Below are 21,067 nucleotides of genomic sequence, written 5' to 3'. Positions count from 1 at the left end.
ACGGCTGCACGGTTAGTGGAACTCATGACCCAAATTTTCTAGTGCAGTAGACATCTTTTATCTAATGCACCCACCAGAATTCAACATAACAAATTTACTCAGCTCTTTGTTCAATTATCAAAGGTACATATCTAAACGGCAAGTTTATCAAACAACATTTCGTTTCGGCCGCAGAAAATAACGAGTGATGAGTAGCAGACAGAAGCAAATCACTGATGAAACCGTCACCAAAGCCATGACCTACATATTTGATGCTCAATTGATCCTTTCATAATATCGGTGAATATTTGCAAAAATAATAATAACACTTGGATCTGAGAACCCCATACATAGAGCCCCCAAACAAAGAAAAATACTTTCTTTTCCAAATTAATAGTAACCCTAGGAGCATTTAACATTAATTTCTTCTTGCAAGATACAAATGAGCATCGCTATCATCTAAATAAATCTTTCTAATGTCCTTGATATGTTAGGATCTGGAGGCCGGAAATTCTCCAACCGCAAATTGGAGCCAACAATAATTTCATTCAAGGAACTTTTACCTTTCTCAGATTTAATAAACTCCAAGGTGTTCCCAAGAACCTCACCTGCAAGCCCAACTTCCAGAAGTCCACCAGGCTCCCCTCCACCATCAAGTAACAACAACCCAATCTCTCTCAAGGAGATCAAGCTTTCCAAAATGAATCTGGCAAACAAGCGGCCAAGAAATTCTGGTGCCTTCGGGGCATCATTTACTGCATCTTCCAAAGTGGTGAGAACTGATTCAAACCTGGGGAATCACAAGTATCAAAGACATGTTAGAATTAAGTAAACCGCAAAGTTATGAGTGTGTCAGTTTTATTATGCAAATCTACAACTACTGCTTAAAAGAAAAAAATTTAGAGTTCATATGTTGAACCACATGGCATCAAATCAAAAAAATGAATAAAATGGGAAAAGGTTAAATAGAAGCTCAATTAGAATTGTATTATAATACTGTATTTAATAATTTTTTATGTAAGATATATAATAATATTACAATACTAATTATATTAAAGCTTTTCTACCCTTTCATGAGCTGGCTTTGACTCAGCACAGCATTCCCGGGCTTTGTAAGGTTGACAAGAAGCTTAGCCAATAGATCACGTTCCATGTCCTTTCTCTCAAAGGAGTCAGTAACCCAGAGGGAGACCATCGATGGATGGAAGCTCGGAGAATTCAAATCTTTAATACATAGAACAACCTCTTTCTCATCCTGTGCGCTGAAAAGTTAAATAAAATATATCTTAGCATGCTAATCACAAAACTCTTCCTTGCAACAGAAACAATGCAAAAAATAACAACTCAAGATAGACTGCTGACAAAGATCCATATCCAACGGTATCTCATACCCAAATTCATATCGAATAATATAGTACAAGAGAGTATCAGAGCAATGATTTTGTTGGGTATACAACACTTACACCTATCAACATACACAGTGAAGCCAAACAGCAAACACTTTTCATGAACATGTCATCAATTACATCAGTAAATTTCTAACATAAAGTTTCAGAACATCTTGGTCAGTTGGTTGGGCCAACACCCATAGAAACCACAATTTCATCAGTTCTATGAGTATCAAAGAGAAGACTGCCAACCATGAGAATCTGAACTCCAAAATTACAGCTTTTTTAAAGGTCTTTTCAGAGAGAATTTCCACCGTAGATGTTTTTCTAAATGCTATTAGGGAAGATCATGCTTTGAAGTTAGAGAGGCCCTCCGAGAAAGAAGTGAAGGCAGCTTCAGTTAGATGCAATGGGAAGATAGATTCAGGAGAAGATAATGAAGAGTGCTAGGGGAATCATCAACCAGGCTCAGCATGCTTATTTAGAAGATAGACAGATTTCAGATGCTTCATCAGCAGCTAATGAATTTGTAGATTAGTATTCAAAACACAAGAAGAGGAGTCTTATCACATAAACAGGATATCGAAAGAGTTTTCAACAACTTTAATAGGGACTTCCTTTTGAGAGTTTGGGACATGATGAAACCAAAAATGGGTATCTTGGATCATAAAATGTGTTGCTTCTTTCTCTATCTTGAATGCAGCTGCCACATAAGTCTCTCATGCCTCAAAGGGAGTCAGCCAAAGTAACAAAGTATATTTCTTAGTTAAGTACCACGATTACATATACAATTTATAGGTTCATCCAAAGCATGTTGGATGATTCAAGCTTGTGAGCTACATATCTTGCATAAAAGTAGTTACATACCCCCACCCCACTGTGAGAGACCTAACGAATAGTCTGATTGAAATGAAGAAATTCAAGGGGTCAAACAAACATCAGAGTTTAGACAAATGAACAAATCAATACATGTACAAAACTAATCGAGGTTGATTATCTGAATCATTAACCTCCATTAATTTATTAGATGACATATTTTTGTTAGATGATGACCCTCCACCAAAGCTAAATGAATTTTAAAGCCCTCTGCATTGCTTAGTTCGAGAATTGAATAGCAACTCCTTGCTTCCATTACAAAGAACTTTACAGGTCTACATTGCAGGCAAAATATCCACATTTATATTTCCGAGACTATGGTTTCAAAATCTCCAGCTTTTATATGCAAACAATAAAAGAAAAAATTGATGTTAGGTTAAAGAAAAAAGGGATGTTTGATGAAATAAATTTTTGTACAAGTTGAGAAGAAAAACCTATGGTTTAGTAGTTATGGATTTTAATAGTTGGAGATATTTTATGATGATTATAACAAAGAAATATTCTGCTATGTCTGACTATATCACTGCGAAGAAGGGAGGTGGATCTCCATTTTGATAATGCATGATGCCTAGCAACCTGAATGCCAAAGTATGCTCAATGGTATAAGAATGAGACAAGATTATTACCTGTAAAATTCTTTTATGGCTGCAATAGACATGTCTCTCAAGCGTTCTTCAGGCCACACCTTTTCTGTAGGAACATTCTGGGTGAAAGCTGATGGCTGCCCTCTTGGAGGAGGTGAAGTAGCAACGGATCTTTCAAAGCTACGGTCTTGATTTCTTATGTTGCGATTAGAGTAACTCATATTACGATCTAGACCACTGGATTGATCAAAAGCAGCAGGAACTGCGTATCTGTCAGGAGCATACCTGAGGAGATCCTCCCTTGGGCTGTAGGTTGTTCGATCTGATACAGAACTATAACCATTCAAACCAGTTGCCATACTTCTCGAGTCCCCAGAGACGGAAGAAATATTAGCCACAGGAGAGCTAGGAATTGTTGATGCTCCTCGTCTGGACATTCCTCTAGCAAGGCCACCTTGGGGCCCTAGAGTAATAGAATCATCAATGGGTCTTTGAGGCAAGGGAACAGACAAGGTCCTCGCCTCATAAGACTGTCGGTCCTCCATTCGTACGTCCTGAGCAGCAGACCCACGAGTCTGGCTAGGCAACGCACGGAAACCACCAATTTGGGAATTTGGGGAAGGTATCATGTTTGAACCTCTTGGGCCAAAATCCATAGGTGCCCTTCTTGAAGGATTCATGCTAGGTGCACGGGCTAGCCTGCTTGTTTGTGCCTGTCGTTCTTGAGCAGCATCTCTATGTACTTCATCTATCTTTTTTGGCCCTTCAACTTTCCTCCTCTGCTGCCATTTTCTTTTTCTAAGATCAATTGAATCCTTCAACATGAACCTAACCCTTGAAGATAATTTCATATTGGTTGATAAATTTTCCATCCTGTCAAAATACGCATCCATATGCTCCTTGGCTTTGGAATGGTCAATCATCTCTCCAATCGTGCTCATTAATTTGCAAAGAGCCTCAACATCTTCCTCATCTGGATTTTGATATTGACCCAGCAACTTCTTAATGCATTCATGCATGATCCTCTCAGTAAGCATTTTCTTCTTGTACAACTCCCCAATTAGTCTAATGTTACCCAACATTCGTCGCCGTGCCTTCACTCTTTTCTCTTCTCTTTCCTCCGCAGACAATTTATCCTCACCCTCTTCATCACCTTTATTTGCCTCTTCTTGCTCTCTCTCTCCTCTCTCAAATTCCTCCTGACACTTGTTTAGAAGCAATCTCTTGAAAGTTATCTTTTCGTTATCTTCACTGAAGTCAGGCATCTCACCAGCCAAATGGTGACAAAAGTCTGCATACATTTCACAGAAAGTAGGCTCCATCAAAGCTTTGTCAAAAATTTGTGAAATGACACCAGTGAGAGTGGCAGCATTGTCAATGTTAACTGCTTTTACTTGCTCGAACAGTTTTTCAAAGTTCTGAGGTGTCAGCTTGTTCAGTATAGCTTTTAATTGTCGTTGCTTGGCCTGTTCCTCATCTGTCACTTTGCCCACTTCATACTTTCTCTCAGCTTTATGCATAACCTGTAATGGAGTCTGCGGAGAAGGAAACAAACCCTTCTGCTGGAAATTAGTAGCACGCTGCCACCTATCTCCATCAGGGCTATTTCTTTGCATCCCTCCCTGAGAGCCCATGGACTGCATTGGCCCAGATAAAATCCCTCCATATTGCACAGGAACCTGTACACGAGGATTTTTTAAAACACCATAATTGCCTCCTTGACCAGGACGAAATCCTGCATTGCTTCCGTGACCAATATCAAGACGTGGGTCTCTCCCTCCAAAAGGACCTAGCTGCTTATTCCATCTGTCATCATCAACCATGACACTCCCATGACGGTCAACACGGGAACCCCCAGAATGCCTATCTATAACTCTTCCAGAACTAGGATACAAATCAATAGGATAAGAAACATTCACATTTGTATTCATCAAGGCCTCGGCTATATCTGATGCAATTTCAAAACCCTCAGGCAGATTTTTACACTTTTCTGCGAATTGCAAGAGAAAGTCTTTAGAATACTTTTTGTCTGTATTTTCATTTCCATCCTTTCCATAATTCAATGATCCTCCATGAACTTCCCCCGCATTGGCTGGACTTTCAAGTTTCAATGAAGAGATGTCAGCAGCATCTTCCCAATCATCAGGCTCAGCTTTATTCTGCACCCCTTTCTCGCTCACTGCATCATCTCCTCGATGAACATCAGCAGACTCCTGCTTCAAAGTAACGCTATCAGTGACTTTGGAAGAAACAGCAGATTCTTTCTTTTCCTCTGGCCCTTTATATGCCATGTAAAGATCAGAAGTTGTCCCAGCAGCATCAGCTTTCTGTAGAAGTTCTTTCATCTTCTTTTTCCCTTTAGCATTACTACTCTTTAGCCTAGTCAGTTCTGGAATGGGTTTATACTTGGAAGTAGAAATGGAAAGGGAGGTCATGCCAGAAATAGTGCTCTCCACACCGTCTTTTGAAGTTTCTTCAGAAAGATCAGCACTTGTGACAGGATCAGGCTGTTGGTCTTGCATCACAGTCTTCATAACAGAAATTTCACTCCTACGCATCAAATCACTCTTACTTGTAGAAGCATCAAGAACGGTGATATTATCACCTGCAGAGTTTTCAAAATCACTGGAATCCATCAGGGAAGTCAATGTGTCAATATTATCAGATGTATCATCTGCTTTTTTGCAGCAATTCACAGGTTCATCCAAACCTCTCTGCACTGTTTCGGAGGTTGGACCCTCATTGCTGATACTTGTTTCCTTAAAAACATAACCCTGATCAGCTTGTTTAGCAACTAAAGGAGATTCTGAAGAACTAGAAACCGAATAAAGTTTGGAACCATCACTATCCTCTTTAGGTCCTTCAAGCATTGCTTTTCCTACGGCTTCCTGTGCCACAAGAGTTGCACAATCTAGTTGTTCCTGTAGAGAATAATCACCCAACTTTGCATTATTAGCAGTGTCCAGTGTGTGAACAATGGATCCATCATCAGAAACTTCAGAAGAAATGCTTGCAAAGCCACCTCCAAAACTGGTGCCAGAAGCACCAATTCCTTTAGCTTCATCGCTTTCAGAATCTCGTGAGGGGAAACTCATAGCATTATGTTGTTCAACGACCTGCAAAGAATAGCTTAAATCCATGGCAAAGAAAAAAAACTAAACTGATCAACATTAAGAAGGAAAATTTTCAGGTTAAAGAACCTGAAGATGAGGTTGCAAATGTCTATTCTTTCCTGGCCTCTTTTGATGATCTTCAATAGAGTTTGACCTCAAAATTTCCTTTTTTATGCCTTCAGTATTGGTCACACCAGGAACAGACTCTTCAAACTGGACATCTGAAGTGGAGGACGAATGATTAGTCACTGAATTATCAACCAAAACAGCAGCAGTAACCACCCCAGTTTGCTCAGATGCCACTGGCTTGGAAGCAAAAGATTCACCGGCAGGTTTTGGTAGCTGCAAAGAGCTTTCAGAGCAAACCTCGGTATCCCTGTGAGAGTAAGATGAGCCAACTTCTCCAGATGGCCTAGAAGATTTAGGAGATCCACTCTTTTCAATGGCAAGTGGATTATTATTCAACAACGGTTCTGCCACTTCTCCACAATAACCAGTAGCAGGTTTCACAGTCACCTTTGTTGTTCCTGATGGCAGGGATGTTATCACATTATGAACATCACGAGAATGTTCTGAGTTGGAAGGTTCTGCAGAACCATGCACTGCAGCTCCGGTCTTATTTAAAGGCAGAGGAGTAGCACTTTGGTTCATGAATGACACATTCTGTGGAACTTGGCTAACAGAATAGTTAGACCTTGGTGCCTGAGAGTTGGGTGCTATCTGGCTACTAGTTAATGGTAGAGAGCTTGGAGCAGGAATAAACAGTGAACTAGGATTATAAGTGCCCGGATAGTAGTTAATTGGATGAGAAGGTCCAAACGATGGAACTGGCTGGGATTGCAGTACATTAGGATGAGACCTTTGGACTGATGTGCTACCATCTTTATATGTATCTGCTCGTTTATCCAGCCTCAGCTCCTCATGAGTCTCGGGGTGAGTGATCTTCACAGTTGTTTTACGGGGACCACCAAAATTTCCTCCCTGCTGATGGGGATATTGTGGGGTCATGCCAATTCCCAGCTTGCCTAGATTTGGAGAGAGCTGAGGACCCATCTGGGTAGTGAAACCCAAGCTTTGGCCATGATGCATAATTCCTTGAGGCTGCATTGGATGCTGAAGACCTTGAACAAACACCTGTTGCTGTCCTTGAAGAGCCTTTCCCATCGATATTGGCATGGCCATCGGCATCTGGAGTGAAGTGCCAGACACACCCTGAGACTGTATCTGTGGATGAGGTCCACCAAACTGCACAGAAACATGTGGCTGGTGAAATGGCATTTGCATAGAAGTTATTGGAATGGGAAGAACTGGAGGCTTCTGAGTTTGGCTAACTGAAGGTGCAGCTGACGCCTGACTATCCCTTTTGGCTTTGAACACTGGTTGAACCTCGGTAACATTAGGCTGATCAATCCCGTTATCCTTCCTTGATGCCTGTTGCTTAGGAACGGGAGTTGGCAATGGAGGTCCAGATATAATAGGCTCATGCCTCACCTGCAAATTTTACGGATCAAATAATTTGCCTCAACATTCTTTGTTATGGAGAATTCCAGATACAATGCCTATACGCAGCATAAAAAAGTTTATTATTATATCAGAATGGCATTGTGGGCTGAAAACGTAATCATGGTAACAACTAAATAACCATTGAGTCAGGTGAATTCAATCAAATGACAAAAAAGTGTGCAATCATGTTTGTGGTGCAGAGTAACGGAAACAACTTGAAAGAAGATGCTTATAAAAGAAAAAGAACTTGAAAGAAGACGTGAGGAAGGAACAACTAAAAATAATGCAACAATAAAGGGTGCATTGACATAAATCTCCTAATAACCTCTTCTAGTGTCATAGACTCATAGTAAAACAGTAAAGAGAGAGAACCTGGTCACGTTTCTGCTCATCTAAATTAGGTGGAGCTGAGCTTGTTCGAGCAGGAATCTATAATAATATTGTAAACAAGATTAAAAAATATATAAGAAAGAAACTAGGGGGGAAAAAAGGGAGAGAGGCAGGGAACAATACCTGCACTCCATTCATGAAACCCGGACTTATGGACCCAAATTGAAATGGGAAAGCTTTTGGTGCATCTCCTGGGGCTACACCATCAGAAAACATTTATAAGCATAAATTAGTTAGAAATGTAAAATCCAGAAAAGAGAGAGAACCAGTTAACAAAAATTAACATTGGGGATATAATGTGCATACAAATTATAGACAGCACCAGGATTTATATAATTCAAACACATTTAGATTTTAGAACCATATAAAAATCTTCTACCAACATCAAGAATGAGATGAGCATACCCTTAATGGGGGTGGCAGGCCCACCACTGCCGGAGGTCAAGGTGGAAGTTTGAGAAGCTGGAGCTTTCGGAACAGCTCTGTTGTTACTCCTCTGAGGGACTGACACTTCAGTTGGCCTGGCAGCAGTTCCATTGGATACTGATACATTAGATGTTCCTACCATGAGGAAAACCAAATCAAACAAGGGCAAAACATATCACATTGAAATACAAGTTTCCATCAAAATCTCCCATTCTATCACCAAGTAATATCCCATTTAAATCAAGAATACATTGATATACCATGTCCTTGCGGCTGAATATGGGCACCATTCTGTACATTCCGCGGGGCAGTGGTAGCATTACTAGACTCTGAAGAATTCACAGCAGGTACGTTTCCTCTAGATTGCCCTCCTTGTGCATTGTTACCCTTCTTAACGCTATCGCCATAACAAAAAGAACAGGGAAAACAAAAATCAAATAATCAGGAAAAACACCTAAATCATAAGCAAGCCTTAATATCTTATCAACAACAACATTAAAATATCCGCTCACAATCATAAACTTGAAGGAAAAAAAATCCCAAACCAGAAAAAAGTTAAAAACCCTAGAAAAATTACCTTCGGCCGGAGGGTAGAGCCGACGAAGATGAACTGCTGGAAGGAGAAGGGGCGGGCCCTCCGCCACCGCCCCTACCGTAAACACCTGAAGAGCTCCGCTGCTGATTCGAGCTGGCGGATCGCCCTGTTTTCCTATAGTGTGTCTCACCTCTATCGGCCCTTGATTGATTGACGGACATATCACATATATCCGTTTCCCTAAATTCCCCCTATTTTCCTTCGTTTTTACTCTCTTTTTCCCTGCAGCCAACCAACACACAGATCGCCAAAATCAGAACGCATAAATATCAAAATTATGGATTGGGGTTTGATTGAACAAAATTATAGTACCCTGTAGTGTTAGAGATAGAAAGAAAGAAAGAGTGTGGAGAAAAACAGGAATAGAAAATTAGGGTTTTATTGACAAGTCATTGCGGTATCGAAATTGGGTGTGTGAGAGTGGGGTAAAAAGGTAACCGAATGACAAACAAAAGGTCTGGTCAAAAGCACAGGTTTTTTAGGAGATCGAAATCGATAAGATCAAATGGGTCGCCTCTGTTCACAGTTCACACAAGCATACAGTCTCTGTAAATCTGAATTCTATATAATTTCTTCGTTGACAAGTAATGCTTTTTGTAACAAGCATCACCCGAGTCACGCGCAAATGCACGCGCCGCCGCAGGTACCGGCACTTAGTGGTGGTTAACGTCTTGGAGCATCGAATTGTGGGAGAGGGGTGAGACTGGTAAAAACGACAATGGCTTATAACATTTTCGTCCATAAACAACCATATACACTCCTATTAATTATATGTTATGATTAATTATGGTTGATTGGGTCTGCCCATATACACTCTTATTAATTCAATAATGTATTATATTAGGACATGGTAAAATAATAAATAAGATTGTGCTCATGGACATGGTTATCTTACAATGTAAGTAATTTGTTATACAAAAACCAATGCAAATTATTTGATTAATAAAATTACACATACTAAAAAAAATTAATAAACCCAATTTGCAAATATGTTTGGCACAAAAATTGACACTCGTTGCTGTTACATGTGTGATTGTTCGTGAAGAACATTGTAAGATGCTGTGTAGATAATGATAGACTTACCCAAGATTCACCACTTTTGTTTGGTCCCAAACTTGCCATTACTTTTATTATTGCCTTATGTGATGCTTGTGCGTTCTGCTTCTTTTTTTTTTTTCTTCCTTTCTCCTTCACACACATTCTGTTCTGACCTGATGAAGTTGAAACATGGACTCGTTATTTCCAGTCCTAAATTCAAGTTTCCAGCCCCCTACATAGACACTTGGCTCCACCACTTAGTCTGCAGTGATCGACCACATAAAATGCAGTCTTTAATTCACTACTAATGAAATGTTGGAATTCAAATGACATGTGTCCTAATTTGGCGCATTAGGTGGCAAAGACTGTTTTAATTTTTTTTTTTAACCGAGAACGACATTACATAAATTTGTCATTTGTACATCTAATATCTATAAATTCGGATTTTCAAGCCCGTGTGCGTAAAAATTTCTCATATAACAATAGTATAAGTTGGGTAAGATCCCAAAGCAAGTGTAACCACAACCATATTGATAGCAAAGACTTATATATATGAGTTATTATCATAAATCTATACCTCAATACATGTCAACTATATTGTCCGCATTGGGGTTTTGATTCCCATTGATACATCGGATTACCCTCATGGGTTTGTTCCTCTCAATCCCGTAAATGGATCAAGGCCCAACTCACTTAAGCTTGAGAAAAGGCCTAATTGACATGTAAGGGTGGATTTTGTCCATATAAACCACTTGGTTGGCTTTGTGTCAACCGATGTGGGACAATTGAGTCTTAACAGTTATGACACGTATCTTGTAACACCCCAAATCCTTCACCAAGAGTAGTTACATTTACATGGCACGATAACTATACACACATTCACAGTTACCCGGGTCTGTGCAGATAGGTATTGTAAGCCTTAATTATCGGAATAGCATTGTCTAACTTCAATACATAACAGTGTTTTATGTTACAAACATATTCCATAATTTCAACATAGTAAAATACACACACTTAAGTTCTTAATACATTATTCCTTGCATATATTTTTACATAGCCCCCAATCTAATAGACTATATCTCAATCTTTATGTAGCCTGGTTCTCCCCAACTTAGCTCTCGTTAATCTACATGTATGGAAAACATGTAGGAGGGTTAGCCAAGATAAACGTAAACCAATCAAAGGCAAATTTATACATTTGTCAGAAATTATTAAAGCAATATTTTTCAAATATCAAAAATTCGTATATAATTTCAACAAGATCACAACACAGATTTCAAATTTCTTTTGAAGGCAATAATTATAGTTTCACAGGATTCCTATTTCAACACAAATCATCTATTTCTGATATTCCAAAATATAAATCCAATCATTGGATTCCAGCATCCCCACTTTACGATTTTGCTAGATTCGTCGATCCGGTTAGTATGAGAGGTATCCATCAATATGCTTTCCCATTGAAACAATCATGGAAATAATTCAATTACATAGTATGGGAGTAAAATCGCTCTGATCACACACTCTAGTCCTTGGGACTAGTTAGCAGAAACCATAATCGGGTCAAGGTTGGGGTAGCCATGAGCATAGGTTAACAATATATTTTCTTTCATCATTTCCAAATACTCAAGGAACTCGATATTCAAGGAATGCAGCGTAGGGAGTTTGAAATCACATAAACATTTATATCAAATAGCATTTAACGGAAATTTAGTAAAATGCAACAATTTGCATCATCTCAAATATAAATTCCTTTTTTCAAAAATTCATAGAGAATTTCTCATTCATCACATATTCATCTTGCAAGATAAATTCATGAATCGCACATATAAATTTTCAAAATTTATAACAACTATAATTCAACATTCGAACACACATAAAACTATAGTTTTCACAACAAATTTTTTTCATTTATCTTATTAAATAGGCCATCAAATAAATTGTATATCACGTCAAAAATATTTTTAAATGTAGTAGCAGTGACAACCCTCATCTTTATTGATTATTTCAACTTTTAGTGGTTGCCTTCCTTTTCTTTCTATGTATTCTAAGCTTGGGCCCACGTCATTGATTCCTAGTCAATTAATTCCTTTAGTTCCAATTTAACATACCAAATTATTTACATTAATTCTATTTAATTATTTAACCAGTTATATTGGTGTTTGTACCTAGATTGACCTCCACATGTCAGCTAACACGTGTCAAAATGGGTCTCACAGTTTGCAAAGAACAGTCAATCTCCCGGTGACACGTGACGGAGGCAGGGAATTTTTATTATTAACCTTTGTTCATTTTCTAGGATTTGGATTGGTTGTTGACCTAAAATCCAGGAATTAGTTGTCATAAATTAGGGATGTCTGAGATTCAGCATCCAAAAGCTACAGATCAGGAATTATGGTTTCGACTGATAATTCTTTTCAAAAGTGGTTTGTTGAGAACCGAGATTTCAACAAGATTAACTCAAAGAGAGTCCAGGAGAAACAAAAGTGTTTTAGTTGAACATTCTTGATTTCTCTCAAACTTATTTCCAGATGAAACACGACACCACGAAGCTCAAGCCACATTCGTCTTGCACATCAAAGAAGAACGCATTTTTTACATGATCTTTTGTGTAGAAGCATCAACAGAATGGCTACGGTTAGCCATGTTCCCACATTTTCAAGCATGAAGCCTAAAGACCAGCAAAATGGAGACTATCACAACTTCCAAGAGCGTCTACATCTTCCTTGAAGAAGAAATACAACTAGAGAGATGTTGTCATCATCCCTATTTTCAATAGAAGATTGTCATTATGAAGACTACTAACCTAATCACTCTAGCAAGCAACAAGAAGGTGGTTTTACCACGATCCCATGAAGTCTTATGACAGAATACGTGAAGAAGAACACAAGAAGAAGTGTCCATCACCTGACACTATAAAAGAAAAAAGATGAGAAGTTTACAACTACCCCGCGTCAAATACATATCCATCGTCTTCAATCCTTTATTGTTTTCTTAGGCATGGCTCCGGCCACTTATCTTTTTACTTAGCATGGCTCCGCACCAACTAGTCTTTAGATTTATCTTTTCAGCTTCCGCTACTATGTCTTTATTTTGCTTGTATAGCACGTCTACAACCCAGGATGTATCCCTTTTCAATGAAGATCCTAAACCCTAAATGAAGATCCTAATACATTCCAGTAATGTATTGTTTTTCATTTCATTAGAAGCTCTCTTTATTCCAATAATTAGTCTTCTGTTTCTTGCTTTTTTGTAGATTGACACTCCACAAATTTTAAATCATTTTCCCATAAGACAAACCTCGAGTCAATAGCTTTCTGTTCTCTAACTACACATAGTTCATTTGGTGTAGAGGTCATACTCGGTGCAAATCTCTATCAACTCCTTTGGACTGAAAACAAGTCCTGACACATTTGCAAATTCATCATCCACAACCATAAAATTCCTATTCCCAACAGCCAAATTTGTGAGATCTACTATCCAGAGTAAGAGATAACCAACAATTGGTCATTTTGTCTATTTTCCCCACTTATATTTATCTAAAATTTCTTAGTTTTATAAACAAATTTATGGATTATCTATACACAAACAAATAACATTTTAGTAATATTTTAGTAATACAACTATAATTCATTCTCTTTAATTTCCCTATTTACCGACCATGTTGTATTCCGTTTACATATGACCAAATCATAAAGACTAAAACTTACAATTTAGTCTAATTAGTATATTGTCTCTTGACTGATACATTTACACATGATATACAATGTAATTCATAATCTTGGTAAGCATAAAACCATATAACTTATCAATACTCTTTTTCTTGATCGTTCACAATCTCTAACTTGACACGCATGCATAGATCTAGGCCCCTTGTTTTTAGCTTATGTACAAAACATGAGTACCCCAGTAACGCATCAAATTATTAAATCAGTGTACTCTATAATCCATATAATCATACAACAACGGATCTCCTTGTATTTATCTCATTTCCCACACTTCTTCACATTTTTCCATACATGCATACACCAAAATTATCCCAAGAATGCTAATCTTTCACATGTTATTATTACTTATATTGATTTACTTGAACATGCAACATCATAACTTTCCATGCACAATTGTGATGTTATTTATACCCTAAGTTCATCCGAAAGCTTTTATAGAAGTCAATACCTCTTCTTTACCTTTCTAAAATCTTGTCTTGATCTATCAAACCTGAAATGAACACTTTTAAGAACTTTTTAAGGGGAGGAAAACAACTGTCCTACTTTTTAAGGGGATGTTGTTTCCTCCCTTTAAGAGGATCTTGTACTTTGACTATCATTAAGCTTTTCCTTTGACTTTGTCAATTTTTGGCTGACAAACACCAGAAATTGAAATGACGTTTTCCAGCAATTAAGATGTTTTTCGTAGAACAAACGAGCAAATTAAGACAACTCTCTTTTTCCTTATTCTGTTGTGGCTATCTCGAGGTGACTTGCTCACTGCTTAGACATTTGGTGTTGACGTTAAGATCGAGCAGCTCTTCACTTCCCTCTTCCTTTCCCCTTTTTCCTTCTCTCTCTCGGCTCTCACTTTTTCTTTTTCTATTTGGTTTGGAGAGTAACCTTACGAAACCTCCACTCTTCTTCTTTTGTATCCTTCTCCACTCAATTCTTATGTTCTTAAACTCTTAATTTGAAATACCACAGATAATTATGCTTGTGATTGGAATCGAACATTGAGCACACATATGTCTAACCTAGTCGATTGCACATTCCTTGAATTTCAATTTATTTCATTGTTTCATATGTGATGTTTTCATACGTGGACCGCTATAGTAACCCATACGTGTACAAAGTTTCATTAATGTACTTGGCAAATTTTTCAGGTGTTACATATCTTCATTGTTAGGTGGGCACAAAGAGTCTTTTTCAATGCAAATCTATCTATGACGATCTGAAAATTCCTAGCTTTTGGGTCAGTGAAAGTAATGTTTATTAGATAAAAACAGGGTTTCACTGACCACAAATCTAGCTTTAAATTAAAGGGATTATCACTAGGCACCCTAAAGTGGAAAATGTTCACTCGCAGGAACTTTTTGTGAAGACTTGAAAATCTGCCCAGTACTTGCAAACTCCTGTATTATGAATTTAATCAAAATGGGATTAAGGAACAATTGCAGAAGAAAAAGAGTCTGATGCACAAGAGTATGCTATGTTTGTGTTTTCAACACGTGCTCTGATGGCAATCGTGTAGTGGAAGATATTGTGTCCGTTTGGTAGAGCAGTTGTATTGTTTTTCAACGCTAGCGGTTAAGTTGTAGAAAAAATTGATTTAAAGTTGTGTTCGGTGAAATTTTTACTGTTGTTAACGATTAAGCTGCGTAAAATCTATTTTTATTTTTATTAATTATTATTGTAATTAATTATTATAAATGAATAAATATAATTTATTATATTTATCAATTATTATAATTATAGATGGATAAATAAATAAATTATTATTAATTTATTATGAGAATTATTAATTTACAAGTATAACTATTAATTTATAATTGTTATTAATTTACTTTAATATTTGTTAAGAATTAAAAATTTTTTGGTGAATACGCAATAATAGTATTTTTATAGTTTATTAAGAATTATATTTATATGAAATAAATATAATTTAACTTTAAAGTAGGTGGATCCCAGCATTTTTCCAAAAAAAAATTGAAAATGTTAGCTTTAACTTTAAGTCGTGGGGCCACGTTAAAAAAATTTTAAAAAAATTAAAAAGACAAACACCCTTGAAAAACATCCAAAATGAGGCATTACCACCTCTTTTTACAAGCGGTAACACTCAGCAACTAGAGTCGTTTGCTGAACCGTCTCACCAAACAAAGTCAATGATTCAATTTGGGGCCGGTATTAGCACCCCAAAAATTAGTTTTTACACCTCAAAATTTTTTTAGATGGGTGCCAATATCATTTCGATTTCTATGTCGAACTAAGTTCAATTATTACGTCTAATTAAAGCCACAATGAATAATGGAAAAAAGGGAGCTTAGTTTGGCAATGTAGGATCTGAAGCCAAGCCTTGCAACACCACCACTTACACCTAGTCTCATACTCATCGTCAACGTCTTCAGGTTGCATCGTCCCTTGCATCTCTCCGTGTTTAGAGGGCCCACGTTTGAGCCTAAGCTTGTTCTCCGTACTCCTCCCCGTCAAGTTTAAGCTTGATTTCGTCAATTGCCTCTCACGCGCTTTAGTTCTTGAAGTGGTCTCGTTGTTTCCTCCTCACATAAGATGACCTCCACTCGTGGTCCACTCTCATTGCGGGATATCCATTTTAAAAAAGATCTAAAGTTAATGATTTATTCCAAACAATTAAAATGGATCATTGTACTTTATTTATTATTCTTATATGTCTAACTTGTTAGTCTAACTTTCGTAAAATGTTTCGTATAAAAATAATGTCACAAAGTCTAAGTTTTATCTCAAATTAAACAAAAATATGAAAAGCTCATCAATGAAACGATGGTAGGGGCATTTCGATCTAATATGGCATGGAAGTTTGTATAGAGATTGTCTTTTGAGTCATTTCTCACTAAAAAATGGGGGTATGTTCACTTTATAAAGTGACAGGAGGTGACTTATGTTGGTGGGTCCTGGCAAAAGGATGGTTTATTAAGCTTGACATGTCCCTCATCTATCACTTTACCCACTTCATACTTTCTCTCAGCTTTATGCATAAGAGCATCTCCAACCCAAAAATGTAAAATGGATATGTAAAACTCAATTTTACAACCTTGAATGGTTTAAAAGTAGAGTGGTATAATTTGTTGGTTACAACCCAAAGTGCTAAATGGGGTGCTATATTTTTTTTGAACCAAACTCATATAGTTAACTCATCAATTTTATGCTCACTAAATTAAGCATATCTATATTTTATCAACATTACTTAAAAATAGTGAAACTCAATCTCAACTAAAGTTGTATCTTATTGAACACACGGGAAATACATGACAATAAGTAGCTTATATGTAACAAATACCATTAGGTTTACAAACCCATATCTTGGTAAATTTTCGCCTTTAATTGCTTAAAGTACGCTGCTTGCCTGGGATCCATGTTACTAGTGTTTGTTTGAATAATATCCATGTTGAGACGTTGCCGCTGAATATGTAGCATTTCTTGGTGTTGTTGCAAAGCTCTTTCATGGGAATCAGCTTTTTCTTTTTCACATTCCTCCTTGTGTTTCCAAAATTCTGGTGTGAAAGTTGAAATTGATCCCTCACCGACCTCTTCCCCTTTTTTCTTCTTCAACATCTCCTTTGAGGCTTTTCTTTCCAATGGTCTTTCCTGGTTAGAGGAGGGTTCGCTGTCGTCCCCTAAGTCAACAGCATCGGATATATCAACACTAGCTTCATTATTGTTTCTTTGCTTTGTGGATGATAAAGATGCTTGCCATTTTGGATCATCCTTCAAAACTTCCCAACAGTGGTGATAATGAAATGGCTTGTCCATTTCGGAGGTGTATAGTTCCAGAGCCTCATTACACTAAAAAAAGCATACATAATAGTTGGTGCCAAAAATTTATAATAATACCAAATTAAATATGACATTATGCTTACCCTTCCTTGCTCAGTTTGTCCACTTTGCTTTAGCATTTCAATCTTGCTTAAATATCCAATAAATTTACCACAATGCTTATTGATTTCACTCCAACGACTTTCTACAGAAGCTGCAGAACGACCTCCCAATGTTCCTCCATTATCCTCCATATATTTGCAAACCCGGCCCCAAAAAGTACTAGATTGTTGATTATTTCTTTCGATTGCATCTTTGGATGTATTGATATATGCAGAACAAAGGAGAATATCCTCATCTGGGGTGAAATTATTTTTCCTTGAACCATGTCCAGCTCGTGTGGAAGGACTCGAATGGCCAACATCCAAATTTGGTCCAGATAAAATCCCTTCATATTGCACAGGAACCTGTACCCGAGGATTTTTAAAAATACCATAATTGCCTCCTCGACCAGGACGAAATCCTGCATTGCTTCCGTAACCAATATCAAGACGTGGGTCTCTCCCTCCAAAAGGACCTGGCTGCTTATTCCATCTGTCATCATCAACCATCAAGGCCTCGGCTATATCTGATGCAATTTCAAAACCCTCAGGCAGATTTTTACACCTTTCTGCGAATTGCAAGAGAAAATCTTTAGAATACTTTTTGTCCGTATTTTCATTTCCATCCTTTCCATAATTCAATGATCCTCCATGAACTTCCCCCGCATTGGCTGGACTTTCAAGTTTCAATGCAGATATGTCAGCAGCATCTTCCCAATCATCAGGCTCAGCTTTATTCTGCACCCCTTTCTCGCTCACTGCATCATTTCCTCCATGAACATCAGCAGACTCCTGCTTCAAAGTAACGCTATCAGTGACTTCGGAAGAAACAACAGATTCTTTCTTTTCCTCCAGCCCCTTATATGCCATGTAAAGATCAGAAGTTGTCCCAGCAGCATATGCTTTCTGGAGAAGTTTTTTCATCTTCTTTTTCCCTCTAGCATTCTGTGGACCTTGGCTAACAGAATAGTTAGGCCTTGGTGCCTGAGAGTTGGGTGCTATCTGGCTACTAGTTAATGGTAGAGAGCTTGGAGCAGGAAAAAACAGTGAACTTGGATTATAAGTGCCCGGATAGTAGTTAATTGGATGAGAAGGTCCAAACGATGGAACTGGCTGGGATTGCGGCACATTAGGATGAGACCTTTGGACTGATGTGCTACCGTCTTTATATGTATCTACTCGTTTATCCAGCCTCAGCTCCTCATGAGTCTCGGGGTGAGTGATCTTCACAGTTGTTTTACGGGGACCACCAAACTTTCCTCCCTGCTGATGGGGATATTGTGGGGTCATGCCAATTCCCAGCTTGCCTAGATTTGGAGAGGGCTGAGGACCCATCTGGGTAGTGAAACCCAAGCCCTGGCCATGACGCATAATTCCTTGAGGCTGCATTGGATGCTGAAGACCTTGAACAAACACCTGTTGCTGTCCTTGAGGAGCCTTTCCCATCGATATTGGCATGGCCATCGGCATCTGGAGTGAAGTGCCAGACACACCCTGAGACTGTATCTGTGGATGAGGTCCACCAAACTGCACAGAAACATGTGGCTGGTGAAATGGCATTTGCATAGAAGTTATTGGAGTGGGAAGAACTGGAGGCTTCTGTGTTTGGCTAACTGAGGGTGCAGCTGACACCTGACTATCCCTTTTGGCTTTGAACACTGGTTGAACCTCAGTAACATTAGGCTGATCAATCCCGTTATCCTTCCTTGATGCCTGTTGCTTAGGAACAGGAGTTGGCAATGGAGGTCCAGATCTAATAGGCTCATGCCTCGCCTGCAAATTTTACGGATCAAATAATTTTCCTCAACATTCTTTGTTAGGGAGAATTCCAGATACAATGCCTATACGCAGCATAAAAAAAGTTTATTATTAAATCAGAATGGCATTGTGGGACTGAAAACGTAATCATGGTAACAACTAAATAACCATTGAGTCAGGTGAATTCAATAAAATGACAAAAAAGTGTGCAATCATGTTTGTGGTGCAGAGTAATGGAAACAACTTGAAAGAAGATGCTTATAAAAAAAAAGAACTTGAAAGAAGACGTGAGGAAGGAATAACTAAAAAATAATGCAACAAGAAAGGGTGCATTGACATAAATCTCTTAATGACCTCTTCTCGTGTCGTAGTAAAACAGCAAAGAGAGAGAACCTGGTCACGTTTCTGCTCATCTAAATTAAGCGGAGCTGAGCTTGTTTGAGCAGGAATCTATAATAATATTGTAAACAAGATTAAAAAATATATAAGAAAGAAACTGGGAGGGGGGGGGGGGGAGGGAGAGAGGCAGGGAACAATACCTGCACTCCATTCATGAAACCTGGACTTATGGACCCAAAGTGAAATGGGAAAGCTTTAGGTGCATCTCCTGGGGCTACACCATCAGAAAACATTTATAAGCATAAATTAGTTAGAAATGTAAAATCCAGAAAAGAGAGAGAACCAGTTAACAAAAATTAACATTGGAGATATAATGTGCATACAAATTATAGACAGCACCAGGATTTATATAATTCAAACACAATTAGATTTTAGAATCATATAAAAATCTTCTACCGACATCAAGAATGAGATGAGCATACCCTTAATGGGGGTGGCAGGCCCACCACTGCCGGAGGTCAAGGTGGAAGTTTGAGAAGCTGGAGCTTTCGGAACAGCTCTGTTGTTTCTCCTCTGAGGGACTGACACTTCAGTTGGCCTGGCAGCAGTTCCACTGGATACTGGTACATTAGATGTTCCTACCATGAGGAAAACCAAATCAAACAAGGGCAAAACATATCACATTGAAATACAAGTTTCCATCAAAATCTCCCATTCTTTCACCAAGTAATATCCCATTTAAATCAAGATTACATTGATATACCATGTCCTTGCGGCTGAATATGGGCACCATTCTGTACATTCCGTGGGGCAGTGGTAGCATTACTAGACTCTGAAGAATTCACAGCAGGTACGTTTCCCCTAGATTGCCCTCCTTGTGCATTGTTACCCATCTTAACGCTATCGCCATAACGAAAAGAACAGGGAAAACAAAAATCAAATAATCAGGAAAAACACCTAAATCATAAGCAAGCCTTAATACCTTATCAACGACAACATTAAAATATCCGCTCACAATCATAAACTTGAAGATAAAAAATCCCAAACCAGAAAAAAGTTAAAAACCTTAGAAAAATTACCTTCGGCCGGAGGATAGAGTCGACGAAGATGAACTGATGGAAGGACATATCACATATATCCGTTTCCCTGAATTCCACCTATTTTCCTTCGTTTTTACTCTCTTTTTCTCTGCAACACACCAACACACATATCGCCAAAATCAGAAGGCATAAAAATCAAAATTATGGATTGGTGCGTGATTGAAGAAAATTAGGTTACCCTGTAGTGTTAGAGATATAGAGAAACAGTGTACAGAAAAAGAGAAATAGAAAATTAGGGTTTTATTGAGAAGTCATTGCAATATCAAAATTGGGTGAGAGAGAGATATAGAAGGGTAAAGGTGAAATGGGCTACAAAGGTAACGAATGACGAACAAAAGCACAGGTTTTTAAATTTCTTCGTTGACAAGGAATGCTTTTTGT

The 21,067-nt window shown here is 38.1% G+C and overlaps 2 protein-coding genes across 5 annotated transcripts; both read right to left on the bottom strand.

The window, feature by feature from the left end:
• Nucleotides 1-201: 201 nt before the first annotated feature.
• Nucleotides 202-21,029, bottom strand: LOC120003979 (eukaryotic translation initiation factor 4G-like). Of its 4 annotated transcripts, XM_038853160.1 has the most exons (11): nt 20,865-21,029; nt 20,666-20,774; nt 20,350-20,486; nt 20,069-20,224; nt 19,787-19,860; nt 19,641-19,697; nt 18,474-19,262; nt 6,028-6,642; nt 2,870-5,943; nt 1,047-1,241; nt 202-769 (listed from the first exon to the last, which is right to left on the bottom strand). In XM_038853160.1, the coding sequence occupies exons 3-11, from the start codon at nt 20,477-20,479 to the stop codon at nt 439-441; spliced, it is 5,421 nt and encodes a 1,806-aa protein (XP_038709088.1). In that variant the 5' UTR covers nt 20,480-20,486; nt 20,666-20,774; nt 20,865-21,029; the 3' UTR covers nt 202-438. The 4 variants fall into 4 exon arrangements, with proteins under 4 accessions (XP_038709088.1, XP_038709090.1, XP_038709089.1 ...); XM_038853162.1 differs by lacking the exon at nt 19,787-19,860 and having other exon boundaries at nt 19,641-19,677; nt 20,134-20,224; nt 20,865-21,027; XM_038853161.1 differs by lacking the exon at nt 20,069-20,224 and having other exon boundaries at nt 20,865-21,027.
• Nucleotides 16,842-18,467, bottom strand: LOC120003981. Its single transcript, XM_038853163.1, has 2 exons — nt 17,493-18,467; nt 16,842-17,418 (listed from the first exon to the last, which is right to left on the bottom strand). The coding sequence occupies exons 1-2, from the start codon at nt 18,411-18,413 to the stop codon at nt 16,921-16,923; spliced, it is 1,419 nt and encodes a 472-aa protein (XP_038709091.1). The 5' UTR covers nt 18,414-18,467; the 3' UTR covers nt 16,842-16,920.
• Nucleotides 21,030-21,067: the final 38 nt, after the last annotated feature.

The sequence above is a fragment of the Tripterygium wilfordii genome, chromosome 8 (assembly GCF_013401445.1).
Source record: "Tripterygium wilfordii isolate XIE 37 chromosome 8, ASM1340144v1, whole genome shotgun sequence".
Classification (NCBI taxonomy): domain Eukaryota; kingdom Viridiplantae; phylum Streptophyta; class Magnoliopsida; order Celastrales; family Celastraceae; genus Tripterygium; species Tripterygium wilfordii.
This window is presented reverse-complemented; position numbering and strand designations above follow the sequence as displayed.